Source organism: Diabrotica virgifera, chromosome 2 (assembly GCF_917563875.1).
Source record: "Diabrotica virgifera virgifera chromosome 2, PGI_DIABVI_V3a".
In the NCBI taxonomy this organism is placed as follows: Eukaryota; Metazoa; Arthropoda; class Insecta; order Coleoptera; family Chrysomelidae; genus Diabrotica; species Diabrotica virgifera.
In genome coordinates this window covers 256,209,725-256,228,903 of record NC_065444.1, presented here as the reverse complement: position 1 = coordinate 256,228,903, position 19,179 = coordinate 256,209,725, and the positions used below count along the sequence as shown (strand labels likewise).

The following is a 19,179-nucleotide window of genomic DNA, read 5'->3' as shown; positions in this document are numbered from 1 at the left end:
TATCCCTTTGGAAAAAAGTTATTGGGCAAAAAACAAAATTGCTATCTTTCGTGATTTTTTCTTGCTATTCTTTTGAATATATTTTGAAAAAAAATTATTCTTGACTTTAGAATGTGATATTTTTTTCCTGTAGACTTGTTTGTACCAAAAGTGCATAGACCTCACCCTAATTCGCCCTGTGCCTAGGGACTAATTCACCCTTTCTTCAAAAACGCACCCATTTAAATGGTAGCACTCCGCGATTTTTTCAAATTTAGATGTCCATTGACCACATGCGACAATAAAATCTCGTTAACGTTGTAGTTCCATTTAGCTCTCTTATTTTGAACATAATCAATAGCCTATAATACGACGATAACCAACGCTTGAAAACAAGTAAGGCACAAAAAAGAAGAAGAAGAATAAGTCTTTTTGACATGTTGCTGAAATATATTTGATGTGGTCTGAATATATCTTAATTTCAATGCAACGTGCGTATTACTCAGTGTGATGCCAAATTAAGCCACTCGTCACACTCTATTTTTCGTGAGTCGGTTGCACATTTCACCAGCCTAAAATCTAATCTCAAATAAACAATGGATTTTGCTGGAAACAGCAAATCTACTACCTAAATAGTAGTAACTAATTAAACAGTAGGTAAGTATTTCAACCGTTAAACAAAAGGGCACTCAAAGTAATTATTCGCCCCAACTGTAAGAGACAAGCTGTTAATTAAGTATGGCAAAGCCACTACCTAATGAGCTGCAAATAGAGCGAAACATGACATAGTGAAGTCATGAAAGTCTTTTGAATAGAATGAATAGTTTTAAGAGCAATTTTTACAGTACATGGTGGTACTAAGTCTGTTCTTGAAGGCATTAAAATTAAAACTATTTGGGGCTTCAAAGTCACATTATCTATGTTATGATATCGATATAAAAGTGTATCTAGTTATTCTAGTTTTTGTGTGTAATTGTAAAGCGCCACTAAATATGCTCGTTTTATATGTAATAATGGTACTGCTAAAGAACTCGATCCATTTTTCCAGGGTAATCAAGTTTTTCCATGACACTTCAACATCCAGCTTATATTACTGAAGCGTTTTTTCGGCAGGTAATACCTAGAAGAACAAATTGTAACTATTTCCTGCGTAGAATATGGCGGCCATTTTTATTTATAAACAATTTAGTGTCAAAAACGGCCTTTTTTTCCTTTTTTTTAAATAAATGGAAAACAATGAAACTTATGTTTTTTTTAGTACAGTAAAACGTTCGTTAACTGAAACCTTTTTAACCGAAACATCGTTTAACCGAAATGGCTGAGATTTTCAATAATTTCGTCAACAAAAAATAAATTAAAAAAAAAATAAAATTAGGGAAATGAATATATTTAGAGTGTTTTTTACCGTAATTTTCTATTTTCTTTTTTGTTTTCCTTTGACAACGATTTTTTGCAGCTATACATCTCCAATACTATTTAATTTGATACAAGAAGAATACAAAAAACAATGTTATTTTTAATCGAAATTCTTGTTATCGGAATTTTTTCGGTTAACGGAAGTTTTACTGTACACACATCTTCGAGAGCATGGAAAAAGCTTTAAAATGGCGTATTACAAAGTTTGATATACCCATTTACTGGTAATATAATTGCGAAAAACGTTCGAAATTACAAAAAAATTATTTTCGCAATAACTATTGTAAAAATTAGTGTACAGCTTTGAAATTTTTGTCAAGTGGGGGTACTTTAGTGATTAATATGAGACAAAAATTTTAAAGCGATTCATTCAATTGTTTAAATTTTATTCAAGTTGTTTATCCCAGAGGGCTATTTTGCAATAACATAAGTCAGAAAAAAAAGATGTTAGAATCATTCTACAGATGCCTAATAAAAGAGCATGAGCTAAGTTTTCAAATTGGTTTAAAAAAAAGGGAATAAAAAATGAATTTATTAGTAATAAATAATTATGCAAAAATATCGTCAATTTTTCCTTATAAACTGTTTAAATTTTTTTATATAATAAATTATATTTAAACTTTTTATCAATTAATCTATACGTAACACTACTTATAGTAGTTGTGCACCTAAAACACGGTAAAAAAGTAGATTTTTTGGAAAAAAATTATGTAAAAAGTTTATAAGGAAAAATTGACGACACTTTTCCATAATTATTTATTACTAATAAACTCATTTTTTATTCACTTTTTTTAAAACAATTTGAAAACTTAGCTCATGCTCTTTCATTTGACACCTGTAGAATGGTTCAAACATAATTTTTTTCTTACGTATTTTATTGCAAAAAAGAGCTCCCTGGGATAAACAATTTGAATATAATTTAAAAAATTGAAAGAATCGCTTTGACACATATTAAGCACCAAAAAACACTCATTTGACAAAAATTTTTACAATAGTTATTGCGAAATTAATTTTTTTGCAAGTTTGATTTTTTTTGCAATTATATTAACAATAAATGAGTATATCAAACTTTGTAATACGAAATTTTAAAGCTTTTTCCATGCTCTCAAAGTGTGTACCAAAAAACCATAAGTTTCACTGTTTTCCATTTACTTGAAAAAAAAAGCCGTTTTTTGACACTAAATTGTAACTAGAAAAAATATTGCTCTAAAAACTTATGTAGGTGTAAAAATGCTGAGATTTCCTGTATATTTCGATGCCGATGCATGAAAGGAAATGTTTGCAAAATTAGTAATAATAAGTAAGAACAGAAAGAAGAATTAAAGGTGATAAGAGGTACTTTATGATGATTTAATTATAAGAATTATATGAAAAAATTGTATTAGGATTTTCAAAATTAAAAATGAAGACAACGAACACGTAATGTAAATTGTAATTTGTATAGAGGGGTTAGCGCGCGAACCTTTACGCTGTGAGCCAATCTTGCACCCCAGAGCGCGCTTTTAAAATATCGATATCTTCATCATCATCATCATCATCATCCTGGTGCTACAGCTCTTAGAGGGCCTCGACCTTCTCAAGCGTTCTACGCCATTCTGTTCTGTCCCTTGCCTGCAATTTCCAGTTGCCGACTCCGATCTTCTCGGCATCTTGTGTTACCCCGTCCATCCACCTCAACTTTGGTCTACCCCGTCTTCTCATTCCCACGGGTTGAGCTGTTAGAATCCTTTTTATCATGTTCGATTCACGGGCTCGGGCTGTATGTCCTGCCATCTGCAGGCGATTTCCCTTAATTATAGTGATAATATATTTTCCACCAAACGTTTGCTTGTAGATATTCTGCAGTTCAAAATTATATCTACGCCTCCATATTCCATTCTCACAAACCGCTCTGAATATCTTGCGTAGTACCTTTCTTTCAAAAATTGATAGAGCGGATTCATCTGTTTTAGTTAGCGTCCATGCCTCTGAACCATATGTGAGAACGGGGACTATCAATGTTCTATACAGCCTTATACGAGTTTTTTGAGACAGACGTTTGTTAGATAAGTACTTTGATAGACCACGATAACACCTGTTTGCAATTATTATTCGCCTTTTTATTTCCTCAGATGTGTCATTATTGGGGTTAACCGATGTCCCTAGATATATGAAATCTTTGACCGCTTCGAAGTTTTGATCATTGATGATTAGATCTGCATCAACATTTCCAGCTCTTGTGGTTGTGTTGGTCGCCATGAATTTTGTTTTATTTTGATTTATATGTAACCCCATTAGTTCTGCTGCTGCTACTAGATCGGTTAGGATTTCCGCAGTTCTCGCCCTGGTTTTTGTTATAATGTCCACGTCATCTGCATATGCAAGAATTTGGACTGATCTATTAAATATTGTTCCTCTGCTATCTAAATTAGCGTCTCGTACAACTTTTTCTAAGGCTACATTAAAAAGCTGACACGCCAGCGCATCTCCCTGCCTTAACCCCTTATGTATTTCGAATGGGGTTGACGAGTCGTATTGATTTTTACTGCTGATAGCATCTTCGCCATTGTCACTTTTATCATAGATATGAGTTTTTTTGGAATTCCCAACTCATTCATAGCATTGTAAAGACTTGGTTTTAAGACACTGTCATATGCCGTTTTAAAATCGACAAAAATATGGTACATATCTATGTTAAACTCTTGCGCTTTTTCGAGGATCCGTCGTAGTGTAAAGATCTGGTTAATGGTTGAACGTCCGCGCCTGAATCCTGCCTGATATTCTCCTAGAAACGTTTCGGTATAGGGCTTCAATCTCTCGTGTAAAATTTTTGACAATATCTTATATGCTGTATTTAGGAGAGTTATTCCGCGGTAATTATTGCATTCCAGTAGGTTTCCCTTTTTGTGTAACGGGCATATTAAGCCTAAATTCCATTCTTCAGGCATTTGCTCCTCAGACCAAATTTTACAAACAATTTCTCGCATCACCTTGGTGATCTGCTCTCCACCGTGCTTAAATAACTCTGCTGGGATGCCATCGCTGCCTGGAGATTTGTGGTTCCTTAGTTTTTCAATAGATATTTTCACTTCTTCTACCGAGGGGGTTCCACGAGCTCCTCATTTCGGTATTCCAGCTCTATGTTGTTAGTAGGTTCCCCTTCCAGCAACTCTTGAAAGTCCCTACCCATCGTAACAGGATATCATCTTTCTTGGTAAGTAAGTTACCTTCCTTATCATTGCAATAATTGATTCTCGGTTTGAATCCTTTTCTAATAGTATTTATTTGATGGTAGAACTTTCTTGTTTCTCCGTGACTCATATGGCTTTCAAGCCATTGGCTTTCAAGGCTTTCATATCGATATCTTAGCCAAAAATAAATCTACGAAAATTTTCTTAAGTTTAAAATGTTCCTTTTGAGTTCTAATCTTGTTAATATTAATTAAAGTATAAATGTTTATTGCTAAAATTTGCTTAAAACCCTTATAAACAAATGAATGTACAATTAAAAAAAAATTATAACTTCAAATGGGTATAACTTTAAAACAAATAAAGATAATGTAATTTAACAAACTGTTTTTAAAGTCCATGAATTAAGTTTTAACATGAGATTCCGTAAAGCTCATTTGCATTAGTATGAGGCCGAGTTACGATCGACAAAGCTTCACAATTTTACAGTATCTTGTGTTATAATTGTTGGATTTTAGCTTAGCAAACGCCATTTTTTTTGTTTTTTATTAATTTGTTCCTTAAGGAACAAATTTTATTTGACAAATTTTTTATCTTTTTTAGTTTATGAGCTAGAACCTTATAAACAATTTATAAACAATAAAATTGTTAAGAACAATTTTTTGACCACTCGGACCGAAATCCAACCTCGAAATTGGTAATCAGCAGCCAAAAATTTTTAAGAAACCCTTGAATTTGACCATCAAAATTGAAAAGGCCACGGTTACCTCTATTTGGCGCCTCTATTGTAAATATTTAAGACTATATTATTTATAATATGCTTGGCCTAAGCCTGATTTTATCCGCTCTCTAGATTTGATTATTTTCAAAAATAAATTTATTTAAAGAACGGCCTTAAACTATACTGCAAGTTTATCGTTACATAAATCCAACAAATTCCAGCGGTTTACCACGTTATTAATTACTGTGGAATTTACTATAAATTCGATAAATTCTAGTTCCAGTTACAGTAAACTGGTCTAGGATAGTAAATAAACATGTACCACAAAGAGTAGCTTGTAGTCCAGGCTATATGCCCGACCCCGTTAGGTAAATTATTCCGATTCGTTTTTTTTTTGCACAAACTTACTCAAAAAAATGTCCTTATAATAAATCCACAAGGTGCCAGGCGGTGCTGCGGTCGGAAAATTGTTTAAATAATTTTTTTAAGCAAATGCAAAAAGTCAATTTTCTCAATTATCACAATTTTTTTAAGGTGACAAAAGTGAATTTAATAACTACAGAGGATTGACGCTGCTATGTGAATCAATGAAAATATTAGAGAAAATTATTGATAAACGAATAAGAATAATCGCGGAAGATACACTAGACGAGTCACAAACATGATCATATATTCACGCTAAAACAAATAGGCCATTTTTGCGTTTTTCAAAGTTCAAATCTCGTATAACTCGACAACAATCAATTTTAGAGAAAAGTCACACGAGACCTTGTTGCTCATAATGACCAAAAGAATCTAAAAAAAAATAATATGTGTGCATTTTGTACGCACGTAAGAAGTTATACTTCTATTATAGATTCAAACGAAATTAATATCCTACTTTAGACATTTTATTTATATTTTATTTCAATATTAAACTAATTTTAATACTTACTATTTTCCAAACATTTTTATTAAAACAGTACCAAAAATTAAAAAAAATTAAAGAATAAAACACACACAAACACATTGAAAAATGCCACAAATAAATGATTTCTGAACAATAATTGTTGGCAAAAATTTTAACAAAATACGCATTTCTGAAAAAAAATTATATAACAAATATACTTACAATCATAAAATGTATAAAAAAACTAAGTTTTCAATCTAATGGCACATAAAACAACACCCAAAAATGTTATTCTACATCCTACCAGACTGAAAACAATGGGAACCTTCTCTGGTTACACCTCCGAGGCTTCTACAATTTGCAAGCCATAACGGATGCTGAGACTAAGGAAGATGAGAGAATTTTACAGTTTATAATTCACGTCCCATCTGCTCAGCGCGGTAAAGTTCCAACTGGAATGGTTCCCTTCGTACTCCAATCAGAGTAAACATGTAAATCAAAATTGAATAACCATTTTCAATTTTGTTGCAACACAAAACTACAGCCGCATCATTATTCTAGTTCAATCAGAGAGTGTAGTTATTCAATTTTTATTTACATGTTTACTCTGATTGGAGTACGAAGGAAACCATTCTAGTTGGAACTTTACGGCGCTGAGCAGATGGGACGTGAATTATAAATTGTAAAATTCCCTCATCTTCCTTAGTCTCAGCATCCGTTATGGCTTGCAAATTGTAGAAGCCTCGCAGGTGTTACCAGAGAAGGTTCCCATTGTTTTCAGTCTGGTAGGATGTAGAATATCATTTTTGGGTGTTGTTTGATGTGCTATTAGATTGAAAACTTAGTTTTTTGTCAGCAGTTGCCGCTAGGGCAACCCGGCCATTTCGTTTGTTGCAATCCGTGACTACACGCTGGGGTTTGTCCTAGTTGGGTCAGAGAGAGCAGCATATGTGCCTCCTGAGGAGAAATTAATAAGTTTCAAAACAGGTAGAGGTGCTTGCTGCACTCTCTGATTGAACTGGAATACTGATGCATCTGTAGTTTCGAGTTGCAACGAAATTGAAAGTGGTTATTCAATTTTGATTTACATGTTTACTCTGATTTGAGTACGAAGGGAACCATTCTAGTTGGAACTTTACCGCGCTGAGCAGATGGGACGTGAATTATAAATTGTAAAATTCCCTCATCTTCCTTAGTCTCAGCATCCGTTATGGCTTGCAAATTGTAGAAGCCTCGGAGGTGTTACCAGAGAAGGTTCCCATTGTTTTCAGTCTACTAGGAAGTAGAATAACATTTTTGGGTGTTATTTGATGTGCTATTAGATTGAAAACTTAGTTTTTTGCTAGCAGTTACCGCTAGGGCATCCGTGCCATTTTGTTCGTCGCAATCTGTGACTGCACGCCGGGGTTTGTCCTAGTTGCGTCAGACAGAGCAGCATATCTGCCTCCTGATGAGAGACTAATACGTTTCGAAACCGGCAGAGGTGCTTGCTGCACTCTCTGATTGAACTGGAATAATGATGCAGCTGTAGTTTCGTGTTGCAACGAAATTGAAAATGGTTATTCAATTTTGATTTACATGTTTACTCTAATTAAAGTACGAAGGGAATCATTCTAGTTGGAACTTTACGGCGCTGAGCAGATGGGACGTGAATTATAAATTGTAAAATTCCCTCATCTTCCTTAGTCTCAGCATCCGTTATGGCTTTCAAATTGTAGAAGCCTAAGAGCTATTACCAGAGAAGGTTCCCATTGTTTTCAGTCTGGTAGGATGTAGAGTAACATTTTTGGGTGTTGTTTTATATCCTATTAGATTGAAAACTTAGTTTTTTGCTAGCAGTTGCCGCTAGGGCATCCCTGCCATTTCGTTTGTTGTAATCCGTGACTGTATGGCGAGGTTTGTCCTAGTTGGGTCAGAGAAAGCAGCATATGTACCTCCTGATGAGAATAACTTCCGAAACCGGTAGAGGTGCTTGCTGCACTCTCTGTTTGAACTGGAATAATGATGCAGCTGTAGTTTCGTGTTGAAACGAAATCTAAAATAGTTATTAAATTTTGAAAAAAATAAAAAATTGCATTGGGATTCAAACCCGCGTTTATTCGGGTGCTTAGGATTTGAAGTCGCAGCCTCTACTTATTTTGCCACCTACATGTACCTGTCATGTGCGAAGATAGGCCAACTGAACGTTTTACTGTTCGACAGTTCTGAATTCAATCAAATTAAAGTTTTAAAGTTTTCAATCTAATAGAAATATTAAAAATATTAAAAAACATTAAAAATATTCCTAAAAGATATTTAATTGAAAACTTATTGCACCATTTTCCTGGTAACATCTCCATGGCCTAAAAATTGCAAGCCAGATGGATGCTGAAGCGAAGAAGACAAGAGGGGATTCAAAAACTTACAATTGACGACCCCTTCTGTTCAGCTGGTAAATTTCAACGGAAAATGGACCTAGTTATTGAAAGGAGTAAAACCAATATAAAATGAAATAAAAATGTATAAATTTTATTCAGTTGCAATGCGAAGGCAAACTGTCTTATTTTCCACTTAGAACAGAGAGCGGAAGCCAGCACTCTAAATTGACGATTTTCGGCTCTATTTGGAGTCATCATCAGAGAGGCGTAGGCCTGCTGCTCGCCCCAAGTGACCAATCTCCGAGAGCTTATCCACCGCATTGCATTAATCAAATTAGTTTCATTTTTATGTAATTAAAATATTAAAATACAACAAAACATAGAGTAAGAAAACATTATATTAGATGAAGATTGGTAGAAATTATGTTGGTAATCAATTTATGTAAACCAAAGCATTACCTACTAGATAGGTACATACATTTTCCACATATGTAAGTACTTATGTAATTTTTTATTACAATACTGAAACATTTACAATAATTACGTACCTGTTGCTTTTAAAAACTATTTAAAAAGTCACTACAATTATAAACTTACTTTTTTCTCTGTCCTTACAAAAATAAAAACTAATATACACAACATTTGTGTACAACCATAACCAACATATTGAACAATTGTTGACAGGTCATTGTAATTACCCAATCAGAGACCGTATAATGTTTGAGCTGCGCTCAGGACCAAGACTTTTGATGAATTCGCGCACATATAAATTCACTCCCAACGCGCCTAAAGAAGTATAACTTCAAATATTTTGCAGAAAATTGTCAAGAACGTGCTTAAAAAAATTGTTTAAACAATTTTCGGACCACGGTACCGCCTGGCACCCTGTGGATTTATTATAAGGACGTCTTTTTGAGTAAGTTTGTGCAATAAAAAACGAATCGCAATAATTTACCTAACGTGGGCGAGCATACAGTCTGGACTAATTATTCACTGTCGAGAGGAGCTTGGGAATTGTCAGGAACAGCAGACAGTCCATTATTAATACAGTCTTTTGTTTTTCAGATTCAGCCCGATTTTATCTTTCTGGATTTTCGTTCAAAAAATATGAGGTGGTGGTCGTCTGAAAACTCTTATTTTGTATTTAAAAACAAAAATTATAATATATCCAACCTATATTGCATCATCTGATATATCTTTTATTTTGAGAGAATTTAAGAAAAACAGCATACGAATTTAAACAATATTTATTTTAAAGCAATTTAATCATCAATACATAAAAATCAACGAAAACAATAAAGTCTTGAAATAGGTAAAGCAATAAAGCACTAAAACCGGTCTTACCTCCGAAAAAAAAAAAAACGACAACACGGATCTTAATAACTCTTTTTACATTCGACTCGTGAATGCGCCAGGAAATTTTGTGACCCATAGTCATGAGATAATATTGAGAAACTGCATACAAAAAAAAATGCATTCTTAAAGTGCATCTCAAACAGAAAAAAGAATGTGTGTGTACTTTGTACGCACGTAAGAAGTTATACTTCTATTATAATATAATTTCAACGAAATAAATATACCTACTTAACAGTTACAATACAAAAAATTAACAATAATTACCAAAAATGAATCAAAACTTAACAATGCCAAATATTAAAAAAAAAAGTAAAAAGTATGAATCGTCCGGGATTTGAACCCGCAATCTCGCGATTTTTTCATCTCTGGTCCAATGCTCTACCAACAAAGCCATCAAGCCGCATGCTACTTACCTTTCAGATATACATAATTATACATCACGGTGACAAGTGAAATATAAAAATAGATGTTTTATTATTTTACGCCCAAGGAAGACAAATCCAAAGACACAAAATTTTAATAAAAAACCTTTTAAACCACCTTTTTCAAATTGCGCAAGTTGTATTATTAATATTAATGTTAATAAATGAAATATAAATATTTTGACGTTTCACAATTTGACAATTCACTTTTAACTGCAGTGCCTTAAAAATTTTAAAACACTAGTGCCTTAAAGTAGCATTTTTACCGCTCCTATGGAGTCCTAAAAATTGCATTTTTAACACGTTTGTAGAAAGATATATTTAAAAACACTAATATATTCTTTCCACACCTTTTCTGGACTGATACATACATAAATTAAAACATTTTGAAGTAAGTATAACTTCAAAAATATGTATAATATGAAAACTATTTAAAAAGGCAGTATAACTATTAACTAACCTTTGTTGTTTCTCTTCCCACAAATTTTAAAACGCAACAGCCATACATAACCAAACCGTCAACCGTCCAAACCACAGCTGCGCTACAGCTGCCATATTGGATAATTTTTGACATGTCATTTGAACATCCAATCAGAACAAAGTTATAATGCGCATGCGCCCGGATCGTAGGTTTTAACATATAAAAATTCACCCTCATATCGCGCGTAAAGAAGTATAACTTCAATAAAGAAAATTCAGAACTCATCAATTATCGGCGGAAATGAGTTCAATTTTGCTACTCGGGGTTTTTGGGGTCGCTGAAAACGAATATGATGTAGTAAGTAATCTCTGGAATACCTGGTGCTCAGGGTACCTACTGTTAACCTCGTCTTGTAGAGTTTTCGGCACATTCATTAAAAAATTAGTCAAAAATCATTACTCGTGGGGTTTTCGGGGTCGCTAACGACGAATATTACATTGGAAGTAATCTCCGGAGTATTTGGTGCCCAAGGTACCTACTGCTTACATCGTCTTCTGGAGTTTTCGGCAAATTCATGAAATAATTAGTCAAAAATCATTAGTCACGAGAAAAACAGTAGGTACCCTGGGCATCAGGTACTCCGGAAATTACTTCCAATGTCATATTGGTCGTCAGTGACCCCAAAACTACCTGATTAATGATTGTTTACTAATTTTTTAATGAATTTGCCGAAAACTGCACAAGACGAGGTAAACAGTAGGTACCCTGGGCACCAGGTACTCCGGAGATCACTTGCGATGTTATGTTCGTCGTTAGAAACCTCAAAAACCTCTCGAGTAATAATTTTGGACTCATTTTTTAATGAATTTGCCGAAAACTCCACAAAACGAGGTAAACAGTAGGTACCGTGGGCACCAGGTATTTCGGAGATTACTTACGACGTCATATTCGTTTTCAGCGACCCCAAAAACTTGTTAATTGAAGGTGGGTACTTCAAAATCTTAAATAGGAACCCCCATTTTTTATTGCAGATTTGGATTCCTTACGTAAAAGTCAGTAACCTTTATTCGAGACATTTTTTCAAATTATGGATGGATGGCGCTATCATCGGAAAACAATTTTTGGAAATGGAAAATTAAATGGAAAACTTAACTTATTTTTTTTGGCCTTAGGATCTTCACAATCCAATAGGTGCCAATGACACTTTAGTAACTGCAAAATTAGAATACCGGCCTCCCCTAGAATACCAATTAAATTATTTTTTTCAGTTGCCAGTATTACTACTCCTAGCCCTTATGCAAGCTTCAATTTGCATATACATACTTCTAATCAAATTTTCAACCATGTGTTGTAGTAGGTTGTCCCATTCTTTAAGAGCAACTTGTACTAGTCGTGCGGTGAATCATCCCGGTGAGCTCTAATTTTTCTTTTAAGCATATCCCACAAATGCTCTATAGAGTCAAGGTCCGGTGAGTAAGCAGGTCACCCCAGAACAGTGATAACTTCTGCTCCACGATGGCTGTATGTGAAAAGAAAGTACGTGGTGTGCATTATGATGCATGAAAATTAATTTTTTCCCATTGAACCTCTCCAGAGTCTAACTTTATGTTCTAGAACAAAATCAAAATACTTACCTGCGAGCTGTGAAATGAAAATAAAGTAGTTGTTTACCGATTGTAATGCCTCCCTAGAACATTACACGTCCTTCTTTATATCTGTGAACAAATCTTAAAGTTTCTGTTTTTGCTGTCTTCCTCGCCCTCTAAGTAAACAAATTCTTCGGTCATCTGATTTTATCGGTGGCGCCCAAACTCCCGACAGCCAAAATCCCAACAGCCAAAATCCTGACGGCCAAAACAACGACACGCCAGAATCCCGACACGCCAGAATCCCGACAGGCCAAAATCCCGACATGCAACAATCCTCGCATAAGTAAAAATTCCGACCACTACATTTTGAATATTTATTGCTTTCTTTTCAAATGCAACACCAAATCATATTATAGAGTATTGAAATTTAAAAATTATTACTTACTAATAAGTACGGGTATTACTAATAATTATTATGTATTTTAAAAGAAAAAATTATTTAAACACTCCATTTTATAATATAAAAGCTATACTTACTGAAATATAAGGTTGTAAGTGACATAATAATATCTATTATATGAAAGTAAACTTGAATTCAGAATTTGATTATACATATATTATTATTGGACTATATATTGGCAAAATAAATAATTTAATTCATGTACCCATGTTAGAAATTTTATAGAGAAAATTAGTTCATATTAAATGGTAAATACTTTTGTTTAGTAACAAAAAATAAAAAACAGATGACCATAAACAAAAACTAAGAAATAAATGTAATTATATGTTAAAAAGAAACTTATCAAACCTGTCGGGATTCTGGCCTGTCGGGATTTTGGCCTATCGGGATTCTGGCGTGTCGGGATTTTGGCCGTCGGGATTGTGGCTGTCGGGATTTTGGCTGTCGAGATTTTGGGGTAGACCCGATTTTATACAGATCCTGGTTTTGTCTGAAAATAGCACATTTTGCCAATTTTCAATATTCCAGTTTTGATGTTACCTACTGAATATTAGTTATCATATTGACTGTCATAATTTTATTCATCGCAGCTCTGAAGAGGGGCGCCGAGGACTGACCAAACCATTCACGCAGGTTACGAAGACATGTTGTTCTTCGGCTTAGCCCCTTTTCTGTTAAGTCTTCACTGTTAGCTGATTTCGCACCAAGAGAGTCTAATCCAGTAAGTCAAATGCTCAAAGACCAATCCAGTCAAATGCTTGAAGATTCGTCCAGATGCGTTAATACGAAAATAAAAGAAATTCGTCTTTTTGGTTTCACACTGAATCAATCACATCCAGTAGAGTCGAGTCGAGTCGCGTCAAGCCACAACTCTTCATGATTCGACAAGTCGAATGTTTACATCAGTTTTGTTCAGTCACTGCACGGTGTTCACATTTTTAACTGGATATTGCAAATATAGCATTTCTTAAATGAAACAATAAATCTGAATTCATTCGAAAATAGTTGTAAAAAGTTTTAGGATCATATAGTAAATCAGGGAACATATAACTGAATGAACCAAAAATAGATCTTCTAATATTTATGGGATGAATCAGTGCCGGATTAACTAATAGGCAAAGTAGGCAGTTGCCTAGGGGCCTCGGCCCCGAAGGGAGGCTCGCAGGGCCCAAAATGAAAAATAATAATGAGATTTAAATAAAAATTATAAATCTTTTTATGTTGAAAAATTCAAATATCGCGCAATACCATAAAAGTGATGGTGGACATATTATAAAGCTACATTACAATGCATATTTTGTTCACATGGAAACCTTATGTTGCGAGAATATATCGCTAACGAATACCGTTTGGTAGAAGGAACAGTACTGCCTATCAACCTGCACGGTTTCTTAGATCACTGTTAAGAGCAAGAGCAACAAATGAGTCAGTGGCCCCTTGCTACCCTCTCCTTCATATCCTATGCTTTTCACTACATGTCAGGCAAATACAAGAATCTCCAGGCTCATTTATTATCTAAGATGAACAAACTTGCAATTTACGTTTTCTGTGCCGCACACTCGCTTTAGTTGGAGTAAGGGCTGCTAAAAGTTGCGTTGGACCCGTTGGAGCAATATCGTATTTTGGATTTGTTCAGTCCGTATACAACTTTTCTTTAGCCTCTACCCACCGTTGGGAAGCAACGATCGAATGCTTAAATGAAACTCAACTAAGCGATCAAATTCGCCACGATTTAAACCTTGTCCTTAAAAGAACAAGCTGCACTAGATGGACTGCAAGAGATGATGAAACAAGAGCAACAAAGGTTACAATGCCTTCAAATGTGCCCTTCATACTCTTGCTGACTAACCTAATGAGAAAGCTGAAACAGTTCATGAAGCTAAGTGTTCGTTGATAGAAATGTCAAAAAAAGAAACTTTCACAATTAATGAGTTTTGGGCTACAATTTTAGAACTCATCCATGCTGTCAGTAAATCATTGCAGAGAGAAGAGATTGAACTTCTAACTGCAGTTCAGCTTCTAAAATGACTTTTGGAGTTCTTAAAATCCCAAAGAGATAATTTTGCTTACTACGAGCAGAAGGTCTGCGATCTACAATACCTACTCTGAATATACCGACGAGAGCAAACAAACGCCAGCAATAAAACTATACATTTTAACGATGCTAATTCCAATGAAGTTTTTCTACAGGGTGGAGAAAAGTTAGAGGTTGAAACGAATCTACCAATTTTGGATAAGCTAATTACTGAGCTGAGTAGTCTGTTGACAGCGTACGAGTCAGTAACTCCAGTATTTGGTATTTTGTGTGTATTTCCAAAACTGAGTAACACTCAAATAAAGGAGTGTGCTTCAAAACTAAATGAAAACTAATGCAGTTCAAATACATTATAGTCCATCTTCAGGTTTGTATCAAAAGCAATTTATTCCTGCTAGTTTTTTGGGCTATTTATGAGAACAAATTAGAATCGAAGTGTCGAAATTTGTCAGTGGCTTGTAAGGTCCTTTATCCTACGCTAATGATTACAAATGCAACAAGCGAACTGCCATTTCCAAAAATGAAAATTATTGAAACTGTCACCGTTCGACAGTGGTACACAATAGACAAGCATTTCCCTCAATTATGGCTATTGAGAATGATGTGCTCGAAAATTTGGAAGTTGAAGATATTTTAAGTAGTTTTGTTTCTATGAAACTCAGATAAGTTGCTTTATAATAATTATAAGGCTTTGAAAACTCAAACTAAATTTAATCCGTAATTATTTATTGTTAAATAATTATGTAATAAGTAATAGTATATTATTCAAAGAGCATGTAATGATGGGTATTACTCACGATGATGAAGTTTGCGACACGAGCCGAAGGCGAGTGTCGTTATTCATCAGAGTGAGTAATAGCCATTACATGTGAGTAGAATACTATAGGTACTTTTTCTACCACCTTCTTCTTTTTTTTATTATTATAAAAATTATTATACTTTAAAATGAACCGTTCATTTATTGATAACTATTACAAAAAAAGCTAAAATAATCTTTTATTAGAAAATTTTAGCAAAATTATAAAAATTAACGGTTTCTTGACTCTCTTTGTTTTATCTCTTCAAGCAACAAATGAAACAAAAATATAAGTTTAAATCTACAAAATGTCCACTAATTTATTAAAAGAATAACGTTCGGAGATGGAGTTATCCGAGGTTTTGGAGGAAAAAAAAAAAGATTCTTAAGGATCTCCTAGCTTGGGTTGCCTAGGGGCCTCAAGATTCTTAATCCGGGACTGGGAATAAACCTAAAATAGTTTTTTTCATTGCTTCATTCTCATTCTTCAAAGGCGACGTAATATTTCTGTTTAAATAACTTTCATTTTTAACCATATTTATGTGTCTCTATACTGATTCCACAAGGCGAATTCAGTGTGAAAGTTAATGACTGACTTGATTTGACTGAACTTGACTCGACAGGACTGTATTCGATTGGACTCGCTTTGTGCCAAATGAGCCTTAAGTGGAGCATAAGGCAAGTCCGTCAGTCGACCAACTAGATAACACATCATATGCATATGTTGCCAGTTAAAAGTGTTACACTACCATTAAAATAAAAGAAATTATTAAGGAATATATTGTATCATGTGAGTAGTATGTACCTATATTTCTTATATATTTTTTATTTTTAGGGAACGTACTACCTTCGCAATATAAACGAAAGCATGGTTGATGCCACATTGTTTCCTTTGTGGAAAGCAAGACTTGACTACGCTTTCATTACAGAAAAAATCAGAGTTTTTGACGCTAGTGCCTACGTTCAAGTAATCGAACTGTAGACATATTGGAGCTAATATGATTGCAATAAAATATTTAAGTGTATTGAACTGTAATAATGTTTTACTCCTTATTTGATTAATTAAATATCAAAAAGTAAATTATTTCTATATTTTTAATTAGTATAATACTATTATAAGTATATTATACTTTAAAATACCCCCCCCCCCCCACCCGCCATTATAATAATATTCAAATAAATAGTCAATCAATGACACTCGCAGTCAATAACCAAGTTATTATAAAGTCATTCAAGAAATGCCATGCGTGTTATTATTTAAAGGTGTGTATAAACATTAACCTGCTGATATAGAGTTGTAGTTAGTAAGTATTAATTTAAAGGCGATCTCAACACGATGTTAGGATAGGCCACGATATTATTATTGTAAACAAGTTTTTGTCGTTTATACGTCTAGGGGCCGGTTGTTCGAACGCTAATCAACAATTATCATTATCAAATAATTAATTACTGTCAATGTCAATTGTTAAAACATAATTAATTACAATTCTGAGACTATAATCAATTAATATAAAAATAATTATTAACATAATTAATAATAAATCTCATAATTGCAATTAATTATGTTTTCAGCAACCCAAACAAAGTTGACATTGACAGTTTTGGTGACAGTAATTAAATATTTAATAATGATCATTGTTGATTAGCGTTCGAACAACTGGCCCTTAGTCTGGATCCCGCGTATGAAAAAAAAATTGATTAATAGCAAGCTGAAAATTTGTTAATAGCTTAAGGGTGTCTAGTCGGATAAACTTTGATATACGGGAACACTGAAACAGGGGCAGTTTTAATTATGGAACAGTTTAAAAATTTGGAACGGTCACACCACGAAAACGGCACATTTATTTTGTCCGATAGAACAGACTAAGGGCCGGTTGTTCGAAAGCTAATCAACAATGATCATTATCAAAAATTTAATTACTGTAATCAACTGTCAAAGTCAACTTTGTTTGGGTTGCTGAAAACATAATATGAAATTACTTAATCAATTATGTTAATAATTGTTATGTTAATTGATTAACTAATCTCATAATTTTAATCAATTATGTTTTCAGCAACTAAATAAAAGTTGACATTGACAGTTTTGGTGACAGTAATTAAATATTTGATAGTGATCATTGTTGATTAGCATTCGAACAACCGGCCCTTAAACTCTCCGAACGGAAATTACACTCTCATGCAAAAATCAGCTGATATTTATCACCTGTCACAATTCCTGTCATTTGACATATTCTACAGGTTCCACTCATTAAAACGCCCATTTGGTGATAAATAGCAGTCTGATTTTTGCATGAGAGTTTAATCTCTGTTCGGAGAGTTTAAGTCTGTTCTGTCGGACAAAATAAATGTGCAGTTTTCGTGGTCTGACCGTTCCAAATTTTTAACCTGTCCCACAATTAAAACTGCCCCTGTTACAGTGTTCCCATATAATAAAGTTTGTCCGACTAGACACCCTTAAGCTATTAACAAATTTTCAACTTGCTATTAATCAACTTTTTTTTCATACGCGGGATCCAGACCTAGTCGATAGTGTGGAATATTAATATAAATGTAGTTAAACAAGAAATAGAGTTTTAATTAATTTGGACCAAAAAGACACATGATACCAACCACAAACATATTTATTTACCACACCAGGTATCATCTTGTCCTCTTTCTATCCTCTGTCGACGACCACTATTATTAATTAGTTTTACCTTTGTAGTCATATTAATAAATTTTAATTAAATTTTTAATACTAATATTTTAATATTTATTTAATTGAAATTATAAAATTATTAATTAATATACTCCTATAAACTGACTAAAATCTCGGCTAAAGGAATGTTGAATAACCCTATTTGAGCACTGCATACGCTTTTGGAAAACAAAGTACAAAATACGTCAATGATACACATTTAAACAGATTTAGTCCAGTCTTTCGACTCGCAAATGCTACTGAACCTCATTGGAAACATTGTTTTACCAAGAATATGTACACCGTAGAGAAAAATACATCACTCAAAAAAAATGGCTTTGGCCACCAAAAAAATTAATAAAACACTAGTAATAGGCGCAAGCTACAAAAAAATACTAAGAAAACCCAAGAAACGAGCAAGAGGGGTCCACTGGACGCAACCCTGAGCGGGGATTCTGGCCCGAGCCAGCAATACAGGTCGAAGATAAGTCACTGGAGATAACGGGAATAGAGCACCTCACGCTGGCCCACGGATCTTAGACATACTACGGTTGCCCAGATCGACGGTGGTGGGGAGACTTCAATTTTTGACTTTACGTCACAAGAATAGAGAATCCCATATTTTTAAATGATTTTCGATCATTGAATGCTTGTTATTGTGTACATATGTGTAGTATTTGTGTTATTATTAAATAATAAAACACACATTTTATCTTATACCGGGTGGTGAATCGTAAAACGGGCCATAGGAAACTCAATGTAAAATTCTAAACTGTTGAATTCCTGCTTCCCTAATTATTTTACATCAAAAGTCATGAGAGAATATTTGTAGAGAATTGAAATCTGTATTAAAATCAAAAGTTAAAATTGTTCTACGATTTAAACGCATTCCAA

The 19,179-nt window shown here is 33.8% G+C and overlaps 2 protein-coding genes across 2 annotated transcripts in view; one reads left to right on the top strand and one right to left on the bottom strand.

Annotated features, from left to right (window-relative positions):
* LOC126879849 (chaoptin-like) overlaps positions 1-16,692 on the top strand; it is a 331,796-nt gene extending 315,104 nt beyond the window's left edge. Inside the window, exon 4 of the mRNA XM_050643149.1 lies at positions 16,444-16,692. Within this exon, the coding sequence (XP_050499106.1) occupies positions 16,444-16,590 (147 nt within the window). The 3' untranslated portion in view covers positions 16,591-16,692. The remainder of the gene's footprint in view (positions 1-16,443) is intronic.
* Positions 1-19,179, bottom strand: part of LOC114341868 (octopamine receptor beta-2R) — a 743,861-nt gene that overhangs the window by 114,691 nt on the left and 609,991 nt on the right. The gene's annotated exons all lie outside the window — the stretch shown is intronic.